The 15,504-nt window shown below is 38.9% G+C and overlaps 1 protein-coding gene across 1 annotated transcript; it reads left to right on the forward strand.

Moving 5' to 3' along the window:
* Nucleotides 1-730: 730 nt before the first annotated feature.
* LOC142609012 (uncharacterized) lies at nucleotides 731-1,192 on the forward strand. The gene has a single exon (XM_075780658.1). It carries the CDS (start codon nucleotides 731-733, stop codon nucleotides 1,190-1,192), a length of 462 nt encoding a protein of 153 aa, XP_075636773.1.
* The last annotated feature ends 14,312 nt before the right edge of the window (nucleotides 1,193-15,504 follow it).

The raw sequence follows: 15,504 nt of genomic DNA on the forward strand, positions 1-15,504 counted from the left end.
AGGTCTTACATCACCCGCTTCAACAAGAAGGCCCTTTCGATTGATGAAGCTGACTACAAGATACTCGTGGCTGCATTCACCAATGGGTTATGGAAAGAGAAGTTTGTGTTTTCCCTTTACAAAAACAACCCGAAGACCATGTTGGACGTTCTTTATAGGGCTACCAAATACATGAACGCAAAAGACGCGCTGCTTGCGCGGGAGGAGAAGGCCAGGAAAAGAAAGGCTAGAAGAAAGACGACAGGAAAGAGAATGGAAGGCCACGAGGACAAGAGACGGGCAAGAGGATAGATGCTCCAAGCCCCTTACTGGAAGATTCGCAAATTTCACCCCACTAAACGTCCCCATCGATTAGGTACTTATGTAGAGATCAAAGATGAAGAATCCTTGACGTTTCCCGGCAAGCTGAAAGGTGACCCCAACAAGAGGTCCAAGGACAAGTACTATTGCTTCCATCGAGACCATGGCCATGATACGTCCGAATGCTACGATTTAAAGCAGCAGATAGAAGCCCTGATCAAACAAGCAAAATTGCAGAGGTTCGTCAGCAAAGAGAAGACGGACCAGCCATAAGAGCAGGGCCCTCGGAGGGAAAATGAGAGCCCCAAGCCATCCATAGGGACATAAGGATGATTGTAGGGGGCATCGTAATCTCCTATTTGACTAGGAAGGCGCGCAAGACCTACCTCCAGATGGTTCAAAACGTCCAATTGATGGGTGTGGCCTGAAGATGGCGCGCATCGATAACCCTGTAATCCGGTTCTCAGAAGAAAACGCTCGACGCCTCCATCATCCACACAACGACGCGCTTATTGTGAGTATACAAATTGGGGATTACAATACTCACAGGGTCCTAGTAGACATCAGGAGCTCCGTCGATATACTATACTACCCGACCTTCCAACAGATGAGGATTGGGAGAAAACAGTTAATCCCAGCTAACGCACCTCTCGCCGGATTCGGAGAAACAATAGTGTACCCACTCGGCGCTGTCACATTATCCGTAACCGTCAGCGATTATCCTCAACAGATCACCAGGGATGTCACATTCCTAGTTGTGGACTATTCATCTGCGTACAATGCCATCTTGGGCCACCCAACCCTTAACTCATGGAAGGTCGTAACATCCACTTACCACTTAATGGTGAAGTTCCCCACCGAGTACGGGGTAGGAGAAGTACGGGGAGATTAGGTAGCGGCGCATGAATGTTACATCGCCATGCTAGAAATGGACGACCATTTACCAACAATGTGCATTGAAGAGCAGTAAACAGTGGCAAAACCAGTAGAAAGGCTAGAAGAGGTGCCCTTTGATGAATCTAAACCTGAGCAGACGACAAAAATAGGTACTCTTGCTAGCCTACTAGTCCATCAGGCCTTAATATCATTTCTAAGAGAGAACCGGGACGTCTTCGCTTGGAGCCACGAAGACATGCCCGGGATCGAACCTTCGGTCATAGTTCATAAGCTGAACATATCGCCCTCTTTCTCTCCCATCCACTAGAAGAAGTGGGTATTCATTCAAGAACGGGACCGGGCCATAGCAAAAGAGGTTCGCAAGCTGCAGTAAGCAAAATTAAATACGAGAAGTATACTACCACGACTGGCTGGCCAATGTGGTGATGGTTAAAAAAGCCAACGGAAGGTAGAGAATGTGTGTGGATTTCACGGACTTAAATAGGGCGTGCCCCAAGGACAGCTACCCACTTCCCCGGATTGATATCTTGGTGGATTCAACGGCAAGACACCAGCTGTTGAGCTTCATGGACGCATTTTCTGGGTACAACCAGGTCAAACTAGACGAAACTGACCAGGAGAAGACTTCTTTCGTCACAAGCCAGGGTCTCTTCTACTATAAGGTGATGCCATTCGGCCTCAAGAACGCAAGCGCAACATATCAAAGGCTTATGAACAAGATGTTTGCGAACCAGATTTGGAGGAACGTCCAAGTGTACGTCAACGACATGCTGATGAAAAGCCTACGCGAGGAAGACCACATGGATGACCTCAAGGAGACTTTCGAAACACTTAGGCACTACAACATGAAGCTGAATCCAAAAAGTGTGCATTCGGAGTGACGACAAGGAAGTTCTTGGCATTCATGGTATCCTAAAAGAGTATTGAAGTCAACCCGAACAAGATATAGGCCATCATGGAGTTAGCTCCACCAAAGACCACTAAGGAGGTACAGAGTGTCAACGAGCATTAAAGAAGGCCTTTGAATGGATGACCGAGTGTCAACGCACATTCGAGGATCTGAAGGCATACCTTTCTTTCCCACCTCTACTGAGCTCATCCAAACCAGGATAGGAGTTGTTTCTCTATTTAGTTGTCTCCTCAGCCGTTGTTAGCACAGCCTTAGTCAGGGAAGAAGACTGGGTCCAAAAGCCTGTATACTTCACGAGCCAAGCGCTCCGAGGCACAGAAGAGACCCCTATGGAAAAGCTCGCCTTCGCGTTGGTAACCGCATCGCATAAGCTCAAACCACACTTCCAGGCCCACACTATTGTTGTCTTGATAGACAAACCCCTGAGGAGAGCAATGAGCAGCCCGGAGGCGGCTGGATGGGTGGCCCTATAGGCGATTGAGCTAAGTGAGTTTGAAATATAGTACCACCCGCATACAGCCATAAAATAACAAGTTATTGCCGATTTTATCGCAGAATTTACCCACACAAATGAGCAGGGGGTAGGAGGGAATCCCCAATGGATGATCCACACGGACGGGTCGTCAAACAAACTTGCAGGAGGAGCTGGAGTAGTACTTTGCAGCCCGGAAGGGGACAAGGTCGAGTGCCTGGTCCGACTTGACTTCCCCACAATAAACAATGAGGCTAAGTACGAAGTTCTAATAGCAGGACTGGATCTCGCACAAGCAGCAGGAGCCATAAATGTGATTATGCATTGCGACTCCCAAGTGGTTACTAGTCAGATAAACGGCGGTTATGAGTGCAGAGGAGAACGGATGAAGGAGTACCTTGAACAAGTGAAAATTGGATGAACAACCTCGATGCAGAGTTCGTTGAAATCCCAAGGGAGGAAAATGAGCGAGCCGACCGTCTTGCTAAAGCGGCATCAGCAGAGCACATATCTTTTCCCAGTCAGGTACTCTTCTTTATTCAGGTTTCACCTGTGATAAACATAGTTAGTGTGCAGGAGATAGGTACAGAGAATAACTGAATGACACCAATTACCTCCTACCTAAAAGACGGTGTGTTGCCTAACTATAAGGAAGCTGCAAGGAAGTTGAGGGTCTATGCTGCACGATTCGTACTGATCAAAGATATCTTATACAAGAAAGGTTTCTCCCGGCCATACTTGCGGTGGCTTATCCCCGAGGAAGTAGACTATGTCATAAGAGAAGTCTACGAAGGGGTATGCGGGAACCATTCAGGATCATGATCCTTAGTTCACAAGTTGATTAGGGCTGGATACTATTAGCCCACCATGCAGAAGGATGCCTAGGCATACATCAAAACTTGCGACAAGTGTCAAAGGTTTGGCAATCTCATCAGGCAACCAACAGAGGAGCTCACCCTAATGATTGCCCCGTGGCCTTTCGCTCAATGAGGGCTAGATATCATGGGACCGTTTCCTACAGTAGTCAGGCAGCTGAAATTTCTACTAGTCGATATAGACTACTTCACCAAATGGGTAGAGGCTGAAGCACATAAAGTAGACGAGTATATGGCAAACATGTATTAACAAACGCATAATCAAAATACCAATATATTATTAAAAGCCCAATAAGGGCAAAATATCAACATGTTGGGCCTAACAATAGGCGACGGTAAAATAAAAGTATTGTTCTACCAAAAGGTTTTTACAAACAAAAAAGAAAGAAAATCTAAGCCTAAGATAATTTAGTTTTCTCCGTCCTTGGTCATATAGTCCCCCTCAAGTGGATGGGCGTCATCACCGATGGGGGTAGCTTGGGCTACTAGAGCCGTCTCCTTTTCACCTTAGGGGTCAGCGACGACGTCATCATTGAACAACTCATTTTTTCTTTCGGATTAAACAAGCTAGGCTGGTGTCTAGGCCTGGGGGTCGATGGAGATGTGAGAAAGATCCAGGTCCGATAGGACGCCTTTACTGACAGAAGCAGTCGTCAAACCCATCAGCAAACGAGCTGCCGAGCTCCGCTAAGAGGGCGTTGGAGTCATGATACTCCTATAGAGCATCCTCGTTAGCCTGACGAAGCTAGTCTTTGGTGTCTATGATTTCCTTTTCCTTGTCCTCGAGGACATTTCTCAACACCTCCGTCTGCTTCTCCAGCTTGCCCCAGAGCTGCTCAGATGCCTCAAGTTTTCACTTTTGGACCACCCTCCAGGCCTGCAACTCCTCCAGCTCCGCTACCTTTGCCTTTGCCTACGCCCTGACCCGTTCCAAGGCGGTATCGTGGGAAAGGCAACGGTCCATTAGACCCTTCATCATCACCAAGCTTTGTAAAACCAATGAAGGGATTAAAAGGAGACGGAGATAACTTTAATAAGCAAAAGGCAACGAAAGAAAAAACAACTTACTTGCATGGCGTTGAAATGCCCCGTCTCCCCCATCACCTCCATCGCGTGATTACTTTATTCCTTATAATCTTCCCCCTTCCCCCTTAATGATGGAAGAAGGTTGTTCAAGGGCATACTGAGGGTCCTCACGAAGGAGGACGGGTGGCTTTGGGGCAAAGGGGAACTGGCCCTTCATCAAACCCTTGCCCTTTCCTGGACCAGGAAGCGTGGTCGCCTCCTTTGCCTTAGCTTTCACCCCGACGACTGTCTCTGCCACCTTGGGCTTTTGTGGGGGACAGTCATACTTCTTTGACGGTCTTTTCTTCGATGGAGGAATTTGGGTGACGAACTTAAAAGGCAAGTTACCCTCCTGTTTCTTCTTGGCAGTAGCCTGCTGCTTTATGTAAGCCCTCCTTCTGCCTTCTTCCATTTCTATATCAATATGGACGGAAAGAAAGAGTTAGGTAAATTGCAATTTGAAAAAATAAGATTAAGGGAGATGGTCTTACGTCTGCGAGCTTGATTGTTGTAGCGACGGGCAGCTACACTAGGTTCGGGATCGTCGTAATACCAGTGGATTGTCTCCAAGGTTTCGAGCTTAAAGCATTTTCAACTTGATTGCAATTTTTTTTTTTCCAAAAAGCTCCACTGCTCCAAGGTCACTTGTGGACAATATTGGGCTGCAAAAAAAAGGACAGTTAGAACGGAGACGGGGAATAAAAGATGAAGCTTAAAGAGGACGGATTCTCACCAGACAAAGGTATTATGCCCCAAGTCTTGTCTACAGGCATGAACTCCTAGTCATTAGGGTGACCATCCAGTCGTCACCCTGCATAAAAAAGTAACGACTCTTCCAGTTCTTGTTGGAGTCTAGAGTGTCACACACCAGCCTAAGTACAGGCTTCCGTGGTAGGAAGTTGTACATACCTCCAGATTGGACGATCTCTGACGGATGGTAACAATGGAAGAACTCCTCCACTGTCATCTTTTGCACCCCGTCGCTCAAGACTCCGTATAGGACTTCAGCACCAAGGAAGACCTTCCAAGCATTTAGAGAGATCTGGGTGACGGCAACTCCGAGGTACTGAAAAAGGGGACGGTGAAGAGCACTTAGTGGAAACCGAAGACCAGCTTTAAACATTTGCTCATACACACCAACGTCCTTGACCCCGTCGTAGTAACATTTCTCAAACTTGTGAGGTAGACGGATGGGTATGTTGGCGGGGATCTGGTACCTCTCCCTAAGGGTTTCAAAATGCCTTTGCTTGACAAATGAATTAAAGTCATTCACCATCCATAATGGAAGGAGGATGAACTCCCTAAGGCCATCTAGACCTATGACAGACTAGACTGAAGGATCAACATAGATGACGTTGGAACTGTTTGAATCACCACCTGAACCTCCCTCTAATCCGACCACGTCCACATCCTCCTCCAAAGGAGAATTGGCAAACGGATCTCTTTCATCATAAGATGTGTCGGGGTCGTCATGACCAGATAGGTACACCTCATCGTAGCCCATTCCTTCGCGGACCCACGATTGATCACTCGACGCCTCACTAGACATCTGTCACCTACACATGACGGGTAAACCCCTAAGACTCTCTATAGGTCTATGAAGGTGACAGGCTAACAATATTTAAGCTAAAAGATGAAACTAAAAATAAGAAGGCAACGAATGCTTACCAGTTGACGGTTTGATGAAGAAATGGACACAGCGTAGCTGAGGGGCGAAATTGGTGGACGATCTCTAAGAAGTGACGGAAAAGGCAAACGCCAAAATGGAAAGCAGACGGTAACGCTCTAGCTCTAAAAATTTATGAAAAGTAAAAATGAGAAGGGCAGGCAACAGATATGTATATATAGAGGGAACGACGCGGAAGACGAAGGAACGCTTCAGTACGAGCAATTGACCAATAGGAACATGCCACGTGCCCCTACTGCATTAAATGCACTAGGCTAGCCTATCTAATTAGGACACATTTCCTAAAAAGTTGTGTTAAACCATCACTCTACGGGTCCGTCACCATGTTTCCTAGACAGACCCATAGAGTGAGGGGGTAGCTGAAGAGGATAAAATTATGGTAGACTGTCAAATTTTACATGGATGGCTATAGTAGGTTGACGGACAAAGAGAGGAGGTAACAAGACAACACACGTAGTAAGTGGACGGATTACCCTTGGTGGACAAATAGGGAAGTAGACGGATAAAAAGTAGATGGTGGCAATGCCATGTAACGCCCACGTGGTTTTATTGGTCCTCAAGAAACTTCAAATGGAAATAGCTTGCGTTCCACGATTAACCCTAGTCAACAGAACCTCTACATGGAAAGGATCCTATAAAATACGCGCATCTATGATGATCTTCTCTACAAGGAAATATTTCTCTTCGCCAAGGAACCAAGGTTAGTTCCCCACTACTATAAAAATTCAAAACTCTCAGAGACCAAGGTACGCATAATTCATCCCAGCTCTGGCACTCTAGAGTTGCAAAGTTTTGTGATTTAACCTTTGAAGGATATTTAGCCAGTACCACACCGGTACTCTCTTGAGGGCTTCTTTTTCGGTGTTGTACAGGTGTCGTTTGAGCAACAGGAGGACTATATAACTTACTGACGATTTTCGACATCATCAGTGAACACCAAGAGGATTTTGTTCAAAGATCATGGCATCAAGTTGCAAATTAGGTTAAAAAAAATACAATTTTCATCTCTTAATTATGTGTGAGGTATCAATTTAATCATTGAAATTAAAAAAATACATCAAAGTATATTTTATGAATTTACTTCACATATTGGTCTCCAAGAAGGCAAGAATTAATAACGTATGAAAACACATGGCAAACACATTAAAGATCACAATATTTTCTACTTAGTTTGGTATTTTTAAAATATTAAATTAATGGGTCTCTATATGTTCCAATTAGCTCAACTATTAAAGTCTCCTATCATATCTATAAAAAAAAAAATTTGTGTCTGTCTATGAATTGCTTATTTTCATAATGTGGGCCAAAAAGTTAAATTTTAACTTATTTTTAAAAAGCTAAAAGTTAAATAATTTAGAACTAAGTTGAGACAAAAAGTAATATAAAACATGCAAACAATATATAATTTCAGTAAAAAGTTGACTTTTAGTCGGTTGTCAAACATACCTGTATATTATTTTATGAGATTAGAATGTAACTTAATATATTCAGCAAAAAGAAAAAGAATGTAACTTAATATGCTGCATTGGCAACTTAGCATTATAAAAGCGCGTACAAGATAGGTTTGACACATTAGAGCAACCACATCAATTCATCTATAGTCTTCTAAAATAGAAAAAAGTACAAATTTTACACATTTTGAACAAAAACAATACCCACATCAGTGGGTGTAAAAATGTGTAAAGATGTGTAAATATTTCCATGAGCTAGAGTAACCGTGTATATTTACACGGTTATTGTAGCTCGTGCATAAGGTATTTTATTAATTTTTTCTTTCTCCTCCTTACTCTCTCTTTTTCTCTCGGGTTGTTGACTCTCACCTCATGCTCTCGCCTCCTCCACTAATCTCCATTGCTCTCTCAAGTCTCGCCACAGTCGTGCTACCGCCGATCACCTCACTCGCCGCTACATCAACGATCACTCGCCACTACATCAACGATCTGATCACCGCTGCTTTCACCTCGCCGCTGCCCTGATTGTTAATGGTTTTGCCTCGCCGTTGCTCTGATCGTTGATGTAGCTCAATCTTTGTTTGATGGTTTTGTGATTTTGATCCATGGATTTTGATAGTTTTGATTTGTGGGTTTGATGATTTTGATTAGTGGGTTTTGGGATTTTGATCAGTGGGTTTTGATTAGTGAGTTTTGATGATTTTGATTAGTGGTTTTGGGATTTTGATGGTGGGTTGATGATGGAGGCTGGCTTGATGGTGGTGGTTGTGTGGGTTGTTGATGGAGGTTGGTTGATGATCACCGCTGCTCTGAGCGTTGATGGTGGCTGGGTGTTGATTCAAGAATGAATATTTTATTTGAATAAATGTGTATAATAGACAAACTGATGTGGGTGTTTTGTAAAAATAGCAGTGTAAATAGAAAAAGTAGATTTTGGATGTGTAAATTTACAAAAATTATGCATCCACTGATGTGGATGCTCTATGTAATTGTCAATTTGTCATTGTAGCTTAATATGCTATGTTGGCAACTTAGCATTATAAAAGTGCGTACAAGATAGGTTTGCCACATTAGTAATTGTCAATTTGTCATTGACATGGTGATAACAAGGGAGAGCAAATGGTTTTTTTTTTTTAGAGTTTCAACCTATGGCGTTCGCTCCTGATGATAGCTTTTTATCATCAGACTAAGACACCAATCAGTTTTTGGTATAGGCGGGGATTAAACCCCAGATCTCTTATACAACCATCAGAGACTTTACCAGTTAAGTTAATTGGAACTCACAAATGATGTTTTTGAAACTTTAAAGATCTACATTGGAACTATGGACTATGGATAGTTGATAGTTCAAAAACGTAATTAAAATATGGCACAAGTTTAAGGAATTAAAAATCATATTTTGACCTTGCAAAATATTTGGTCTTTTTTTTTTTTTTAACTTACCTTGAAAATTATTAGGTGATCTTTTTTGAGCTGGATAAGGATAATTTATACTATTAATAAAAAGATTCCCATATTTCATCTTCAATTTTTGGCGTACTAAAATATCTTTATACAAATTTTGAAATAACATACCCTTTAGTTTAATTTTTTTCTTACAAAAAAGCATAAAAGTTAAAACAGTAATACTATCTCACGTATAAAAGGAAAAAAAAAAAAAAACAGTTATTCTCATCACCCATTTGTATTCAAATGTCTGATTCTCATTTGTATTTGTTATCTATTTGAATCAAATACTTCAATTATCTTTATAAAAAAAAATACAAAATTACTTCTTCTAAAAAAAAAATACCTCATGTAAAAAGTAAAAACTACTCATTTTTATCCCAAAATTTCTATAGTTTTTTTTTTTTAAATTCTTTAAAACATTCCAAAATTAGAATTCAATTCGAATATAACAAACTATAATTGAGCTAAACGATTTCATGTACCTATCCCTAATAAGAGATACTATTGGACAAATTTATTCTTTTATTTTGTGTTATATTTAGTAGAATTTCACGAATAGTGATTGTGAATTGATATTGTATATGTAGTATCCAATAATAATTTTAAATATTATATATGTAATAGCACTTTAATGAGAAATTTGACATAGCTAATATCATAAAAATTGCAAGAAAAAACCATCTTAATACCTCTAAATGTCCTAGTCAAACTAATGTCCTATATATTTAATAACTTAAGTATAACACTACTATAATTTATCATTCTTGTATGTTAGGGTGCGTTTGTTTGAGTGTAAAATATTTTCTGAGTGTAAAATAATTTTAGGTGAAAATATTTTCAAGAAAGGAAAATATTTTCTAGTGTTTGGTTGCATTTTAAAAATTATATTAGAAAATAATTTCAAGTGTTTGGTAACATTTTGAAAATGCAAATTTTCTACTAATTTTTCATATTTTCTCACATTCCAAACAAATTTTATAATAGAAAATTGCAATCCATCAACTTTTAAACAAACAAAAATCAAAACAACATCATTCTGGGCAAATAAATCATTCGGTCAAACTGAGAGAGGGAGGAGGAAGAGAGAGATTGGTGGTCGGTGGGTCACCGATCTCACCGACGCGATCTCGCGCCGTCGAGCTCGCCCAATGCAAGCTCGACAGCGGGGCTTTGGGTTGAGGACGATGATCTAGGCTTCACCGGCATGATCTGACCGGATTCGACAATCTCCCTCTAGCTCTCTCTCTCTCTCTCTCTTTTCTGGTGTGAGTCGTTGCTCTCTCTCTCCTTTTCTGTTTTCAGTCTAGAAAATTCTATTTGAAGGTAAAATAAAAATGGAAATTGTTTTACGAGTGGGAAGGGATATTTTACGGTCAATGGGTAAGTGATTTTCATTTGACCAAATTTTTAATTGCCGCCAAACACACGCAAATGTGTAAAATATTTTCTGAAACTAATTTACTGTTGAAAAAAACGCACCCTTAGTATGGGTTACATATTAATTTTATGATAAAGTTCTGCTATAACTAAGTTATAGCGAAATGCTATAACTTTATTTAATATATTTTTATTAGATGTGAATGTTAACAAATCCACCAATGAATTATATTTTTTTCTTATATCCTCCGTAACAAAATTTTCAGAAATAAAAAATCAAATATTTAAGTTTCAAATTTTTGTAATTTAAATTATGCATAAAAAATAGATATATAAATTAAATAATAAATAATATCTTATTGACACAAAAAATTAACATATATGTTAAGAACATTAAGTGCATAGTTAGATTTTAAAATTTTGGAACTTTAGTGAGGATTGTAAACTCCAACCAAGTTTGTAGCAACAACCAACTACCAAAACCCTCTCACCAGTTGTCACCAGTTGAATAGCAGACAACAAAATGTCAAAAACTCTCTCTCTCTCTCTCTCTCTCTGTGACACGCACACATTTTGATAGCTGAATCCAACAAACCTCTTCACGAAAATTTCTTAATAGAAATTAATGATATCAGAAAATAGTACATATATAAAATTTCATTGAATAATTGAAGACAATAATTGTGCTAGATTGATATTATTATCGAATAGTTGTATTAGATTTAAATAAAGAAGTACTATTCAGAAAAAAAAAAAATGAAAATAAAGAAGTAATGAAAAAGTAAAACCAAAATGAATTGTACTAGACTATTAGGTTTAGTTCAAAAAAAAAAAAATGAAAAGAGTAAAATGAAATTCACTCTTTCTTTGTTTCTCCAAAAGACAGAAGAATCTAACGCCACAATTTCTAACATCATCCATCTGATTGGTGGGCAAAGCAGCAGCCAGCAGTTAGGCTAAAACTATGATAATTTTTTTTTTTTTTTTGACAAAATGATAGAATATGATAATTTTAAAAGACCCCAAAATGAAAAAAAAAACTAAATTAGTTCAGCATGCAATTTCTCCTCAAGAACAATTCCTTATTTAAGATCCAGCCATCAAAATTTACCCCATCAATTAGTTCAACAAAATTACAAGAACCATGAGTAATATTATTACGAGTACAACCATATAGTCCATGAACATCAAGTAATTAATCCCACAAATCAAAGAACTATCAGATCAAAAGAGAACCATAAAAACTTTGAGCTCTACTAAAAAACCCAATTGATATTATTATGGGTCATTTGCAAGTTGCAACAACAACACCAAATCCATGTACAACAAAGCAAATCATGAATCATCTCGAAGATTAAATCCCCCCTAAAATAAAAAATAAAAAAAATTTAATCCCACAAATTACAACAAACCCACCAAAAATAAGCAGACAATAATTGAGTTGGGTCTTAAATTTATACAATTCTTGATTGTGGGGTTGAATGAAAAAGAGTCTACCTGGTTAAGCGGATAAGAGAGTTGAGGATACGAGAAAAAGCGAGGCGTATACGAGGATAGGCTCTGACTGTATAGGTTGTGGTCTGGCGAAGAAGCTCTTCTATGGTCGCGACGAACAGATTTAGGCTTCGGATCGGCGGTACGTACAGAGTCAAAGGTACAGCCGAGAAGGCCACAGCAAAGAGTAGTTGCAACATTGAATTTCAACAAATAGCAGCACCAGGAGCTAATAAGTTCTTCACTCTTCTTTCTGCAAGTTGTTTTTGTTGATGATCGGTTTTGTCTGTCGATTCTACTTGTGCCTTTGTTTTGTTTTGGATATTATTATTGTTTGTGTGATGTATAAAGACGTTTTCCTTATATTTATACTGGTTTCTAAATTTCTAATCTTTCTTTATATGTAATAGCGGCCAAAATGAAAAATTAGCAATAATTTTCAAACAATATAATTAGTAGTTACTGTTTACAAATTATATTTTTTATAGCATCTCGAGTCTAAAAGACTCGATTTTGGGCCTATAAATCGAGTTTTTGAGGGTCGATTTTTATAGTCTGATTCTGTCTGACGTGGCATTTTTTCCACGTGGCGTACACTTGGAAATCGAGTCTCTAAGACTCGATTTATAAGTCAAAAAAAATTTAAGTGTAAGTCTTTATGTACAACAACCCGAACCATTCTACCCAAAAAAATATTGAACGATTTGCCCATTCTGTGCATCCAAGCCATCCCAAAAATGGCGAACCACCCGAACCATCCAAATCCACGGCGGCAAATCTACGGCGAGCAAAACGTAGGCCACGGTGGCAAACCCAAAACTCCACAGCCACAACGACACACCTGCCGCCAATCTACTGCTCACCCCCCCCCCCCCCACGGCAACTGTCCGACCCAAATTCAACCCACCATGGCAACCTCCACAACAGCAAACCCACCACGCCGATCTGCTACACCACGACCACCGCGACCCACCACGCCCCATACCCACTACGACCCAGATTCACAAACCACCACCCCTCCGCCACCAGATCCGACTCACCCCTCAACTAGTAGATCGGTGAAGGCCTGGACCGAAACCCACGGTTCTGCTTCTTACAGCCTTGATCTTTGCTTCGTCGGTGTAGAGGCCCAACCCAGAGAAAGAGAGTGGGAGACGAGAGCAAGAAGCAAAACTCCGCTTCCTCTAATCCAACCTAGCCACCGAGATGCGAGATCCGGAGTGGGGAGATCCGAGACGCAAACCAAGTTCTCGCCGTTTTTTTTTTTTTTTTTCTCTATAGTTCTTCTCTGATGAGAAGCTGTAAAGTGGATGAGAAACTGAGAAGCTGTAAAGTTAAAAAGGGTCATAAATCGAGTCTTTGAGACTCGATTTTCAGGCAGGCGCCACGTGAAAAAAATGCCACATGAGACAGAATTAGACTATAAAAATCGACCCTCAAAAACTCGATTTATAGGCCCAAAATCGAGTCTTTTAGACTCGAGATGCTAGTAAAAAATATAGTTTGTAAACAGTAACTACTAATTATATTGTTTGGAAATTATTGCTAATTTCCCATTTTGGCCTGTAATAGCCAATGGTGAAAGTCACTTTTCTTTCTTTTTATCATCAAAAATCTAAAAGTAATGGTAATAAAATATAACTACTATTGACATGATTTTGTATAATAATATATAATTGCTAAATCATACTGAAAGTCTGATATATAATATTCAGAAAAAAAAAAATATATATATATATATATATACAATAAAAAAAATAGACTGGTTTTAAAATTATTAAACTTAAAATGTTTATAAAAAAATTAAAAAAAAAACCTTAATACAGTAATTTTCTTTTTTCTTTTTATTTTAGAGTAAATAATAGAGAAAGAATGTAATTTCAAATCACATGTACGGAAAGATCAAAAAAATAATAAGTACTACGATGCACTTATAAATCAGATTATTTTTTATTTTTTATTATTTATTGGTCTTACTTAAGTTATTTATTTATTTTATTTAACTTTAGTTCCTTTATTTATTTTTACCAAAAAATTAATTAAGGTGTTTCTAAATGGATATTGTCACTCTTACCGTTATTGATTAGGCAAGAATATTATGAAAAAATAACATTGTTCATACAATAATAGGAATAGATGAGAAAAGTGATAATTCAAAAAAAAAGAAAAAAAAGAGGAAAGTGATATGGGACATGGGTGCCCTGTTTTGGAAAACTGGAAAAGTAATAAATGCTGCATGCCGCCCACAGGAAGAACTAGAAAGGAAGACTGTTATGTTAAACTTAACCTGGGGCCGCTAAGACTAGTCAAATGGTCTAAAACGTGAAGCTGAAGGGACTTTTACCAAATTCAGTTTTTTTGCACAATTATGGGTCAACCAAACAAAACATGTGGTGTAAGTTTGGATCTAGACTCTATTTATTTAAACAAAACAAAACTCCAATCCCTCACATGCCAAGTGCTAACCAGTAAGTAGTAACCACCCTTTTTTTTTAATAAAAAAATGTAGAAGTCGTAAGTCTTAAAAATTTCAAACCCTCGACATATAGAACACTTCAGAAAACAAATAGTGTTTTTTTTTTTTTGGAAAGAAATAATGTTAATAGTTAGAATAAATAATATTTTACTATTAAACTCTAAATTTTTAATGCCGCCTACAAAAATTAGTAACATTCTTCCGTAACGGTCGGTCAACAAAACAAGTGAGAACTTGATAATTGATAAACATGCACAGCACAGCACAGCACTTTCAGAGTTCTCCAAAGGAATCAAAGAAGGACAGTTTTTATCAACCAATTTTTTAGCCATTCTATCCACCAATTTTAATCACGTGTCTGAATCATATCGCATCTGATGCACTAGAAAAATGGATGCAAACCAAACCCATAACAAAACCCCATATTATTCACTTTTAATTCTAAAAAAATTAAATTTACAATCAGGAGAGAGAAAGAGAGAGTGTGCTGGGCTAAGTTTTATGTTGGTGGGATGAGGCAGAAAGGGAGCAGTATGATGAGACTATGAGTGGTAAAAGGAAATGAAAGAAGGAGCAATGTTGGTGGTAAAAGTAAAACTTAAAGACCTAGCATCATATTTTGAATTTGAACTCAGTCCCCGTAGGTAGAAACTGTGTTCAGCACTTCACCTCATGATTTCATTTTTTAGTTAGATCCCATTTCTTTTTTACTACTTGTTTGTCCTTAATTTCTACTTGTGAGAAAATCAATTTGAATTAAACTGGAGTGTTTTTGAAAATGACAAAACTTGTACACAATACTTTAGGTGTTATTTTTTAAATTCCCTACTTAAGATTGAAATATGTGACTACTTAACAAAAAAATACACTTCCATTCCATGAGATAAAATCCACATGACAGAATCTTAAGAGGGAACTTAAGAAAAGCACCTAAGTACTATACCTAAATCTTGTCATTTTGAAAATAATGAAAAACAAGCCCCAAGAATCCCATAATCCTATTCCAATTATTTATAAGGCTAAAATATCATTAAGTCCCTACATTTTAAGG

Source organism: Castanea sativa, chromosome 9 (assembly GCF_040712315.1).
Source record: "Castanea sativa cultivar Marrone di Chiusa Pesio chromosome 9, ASM4071231v1".
Classification (NCBI taxonomy): domain Eukaryota; kingdom Viridiplantae; phylum Streptophyta; class Magnoliopsida; order Fagales; family Fagaceae; genus Castanea; species Castanea sativa.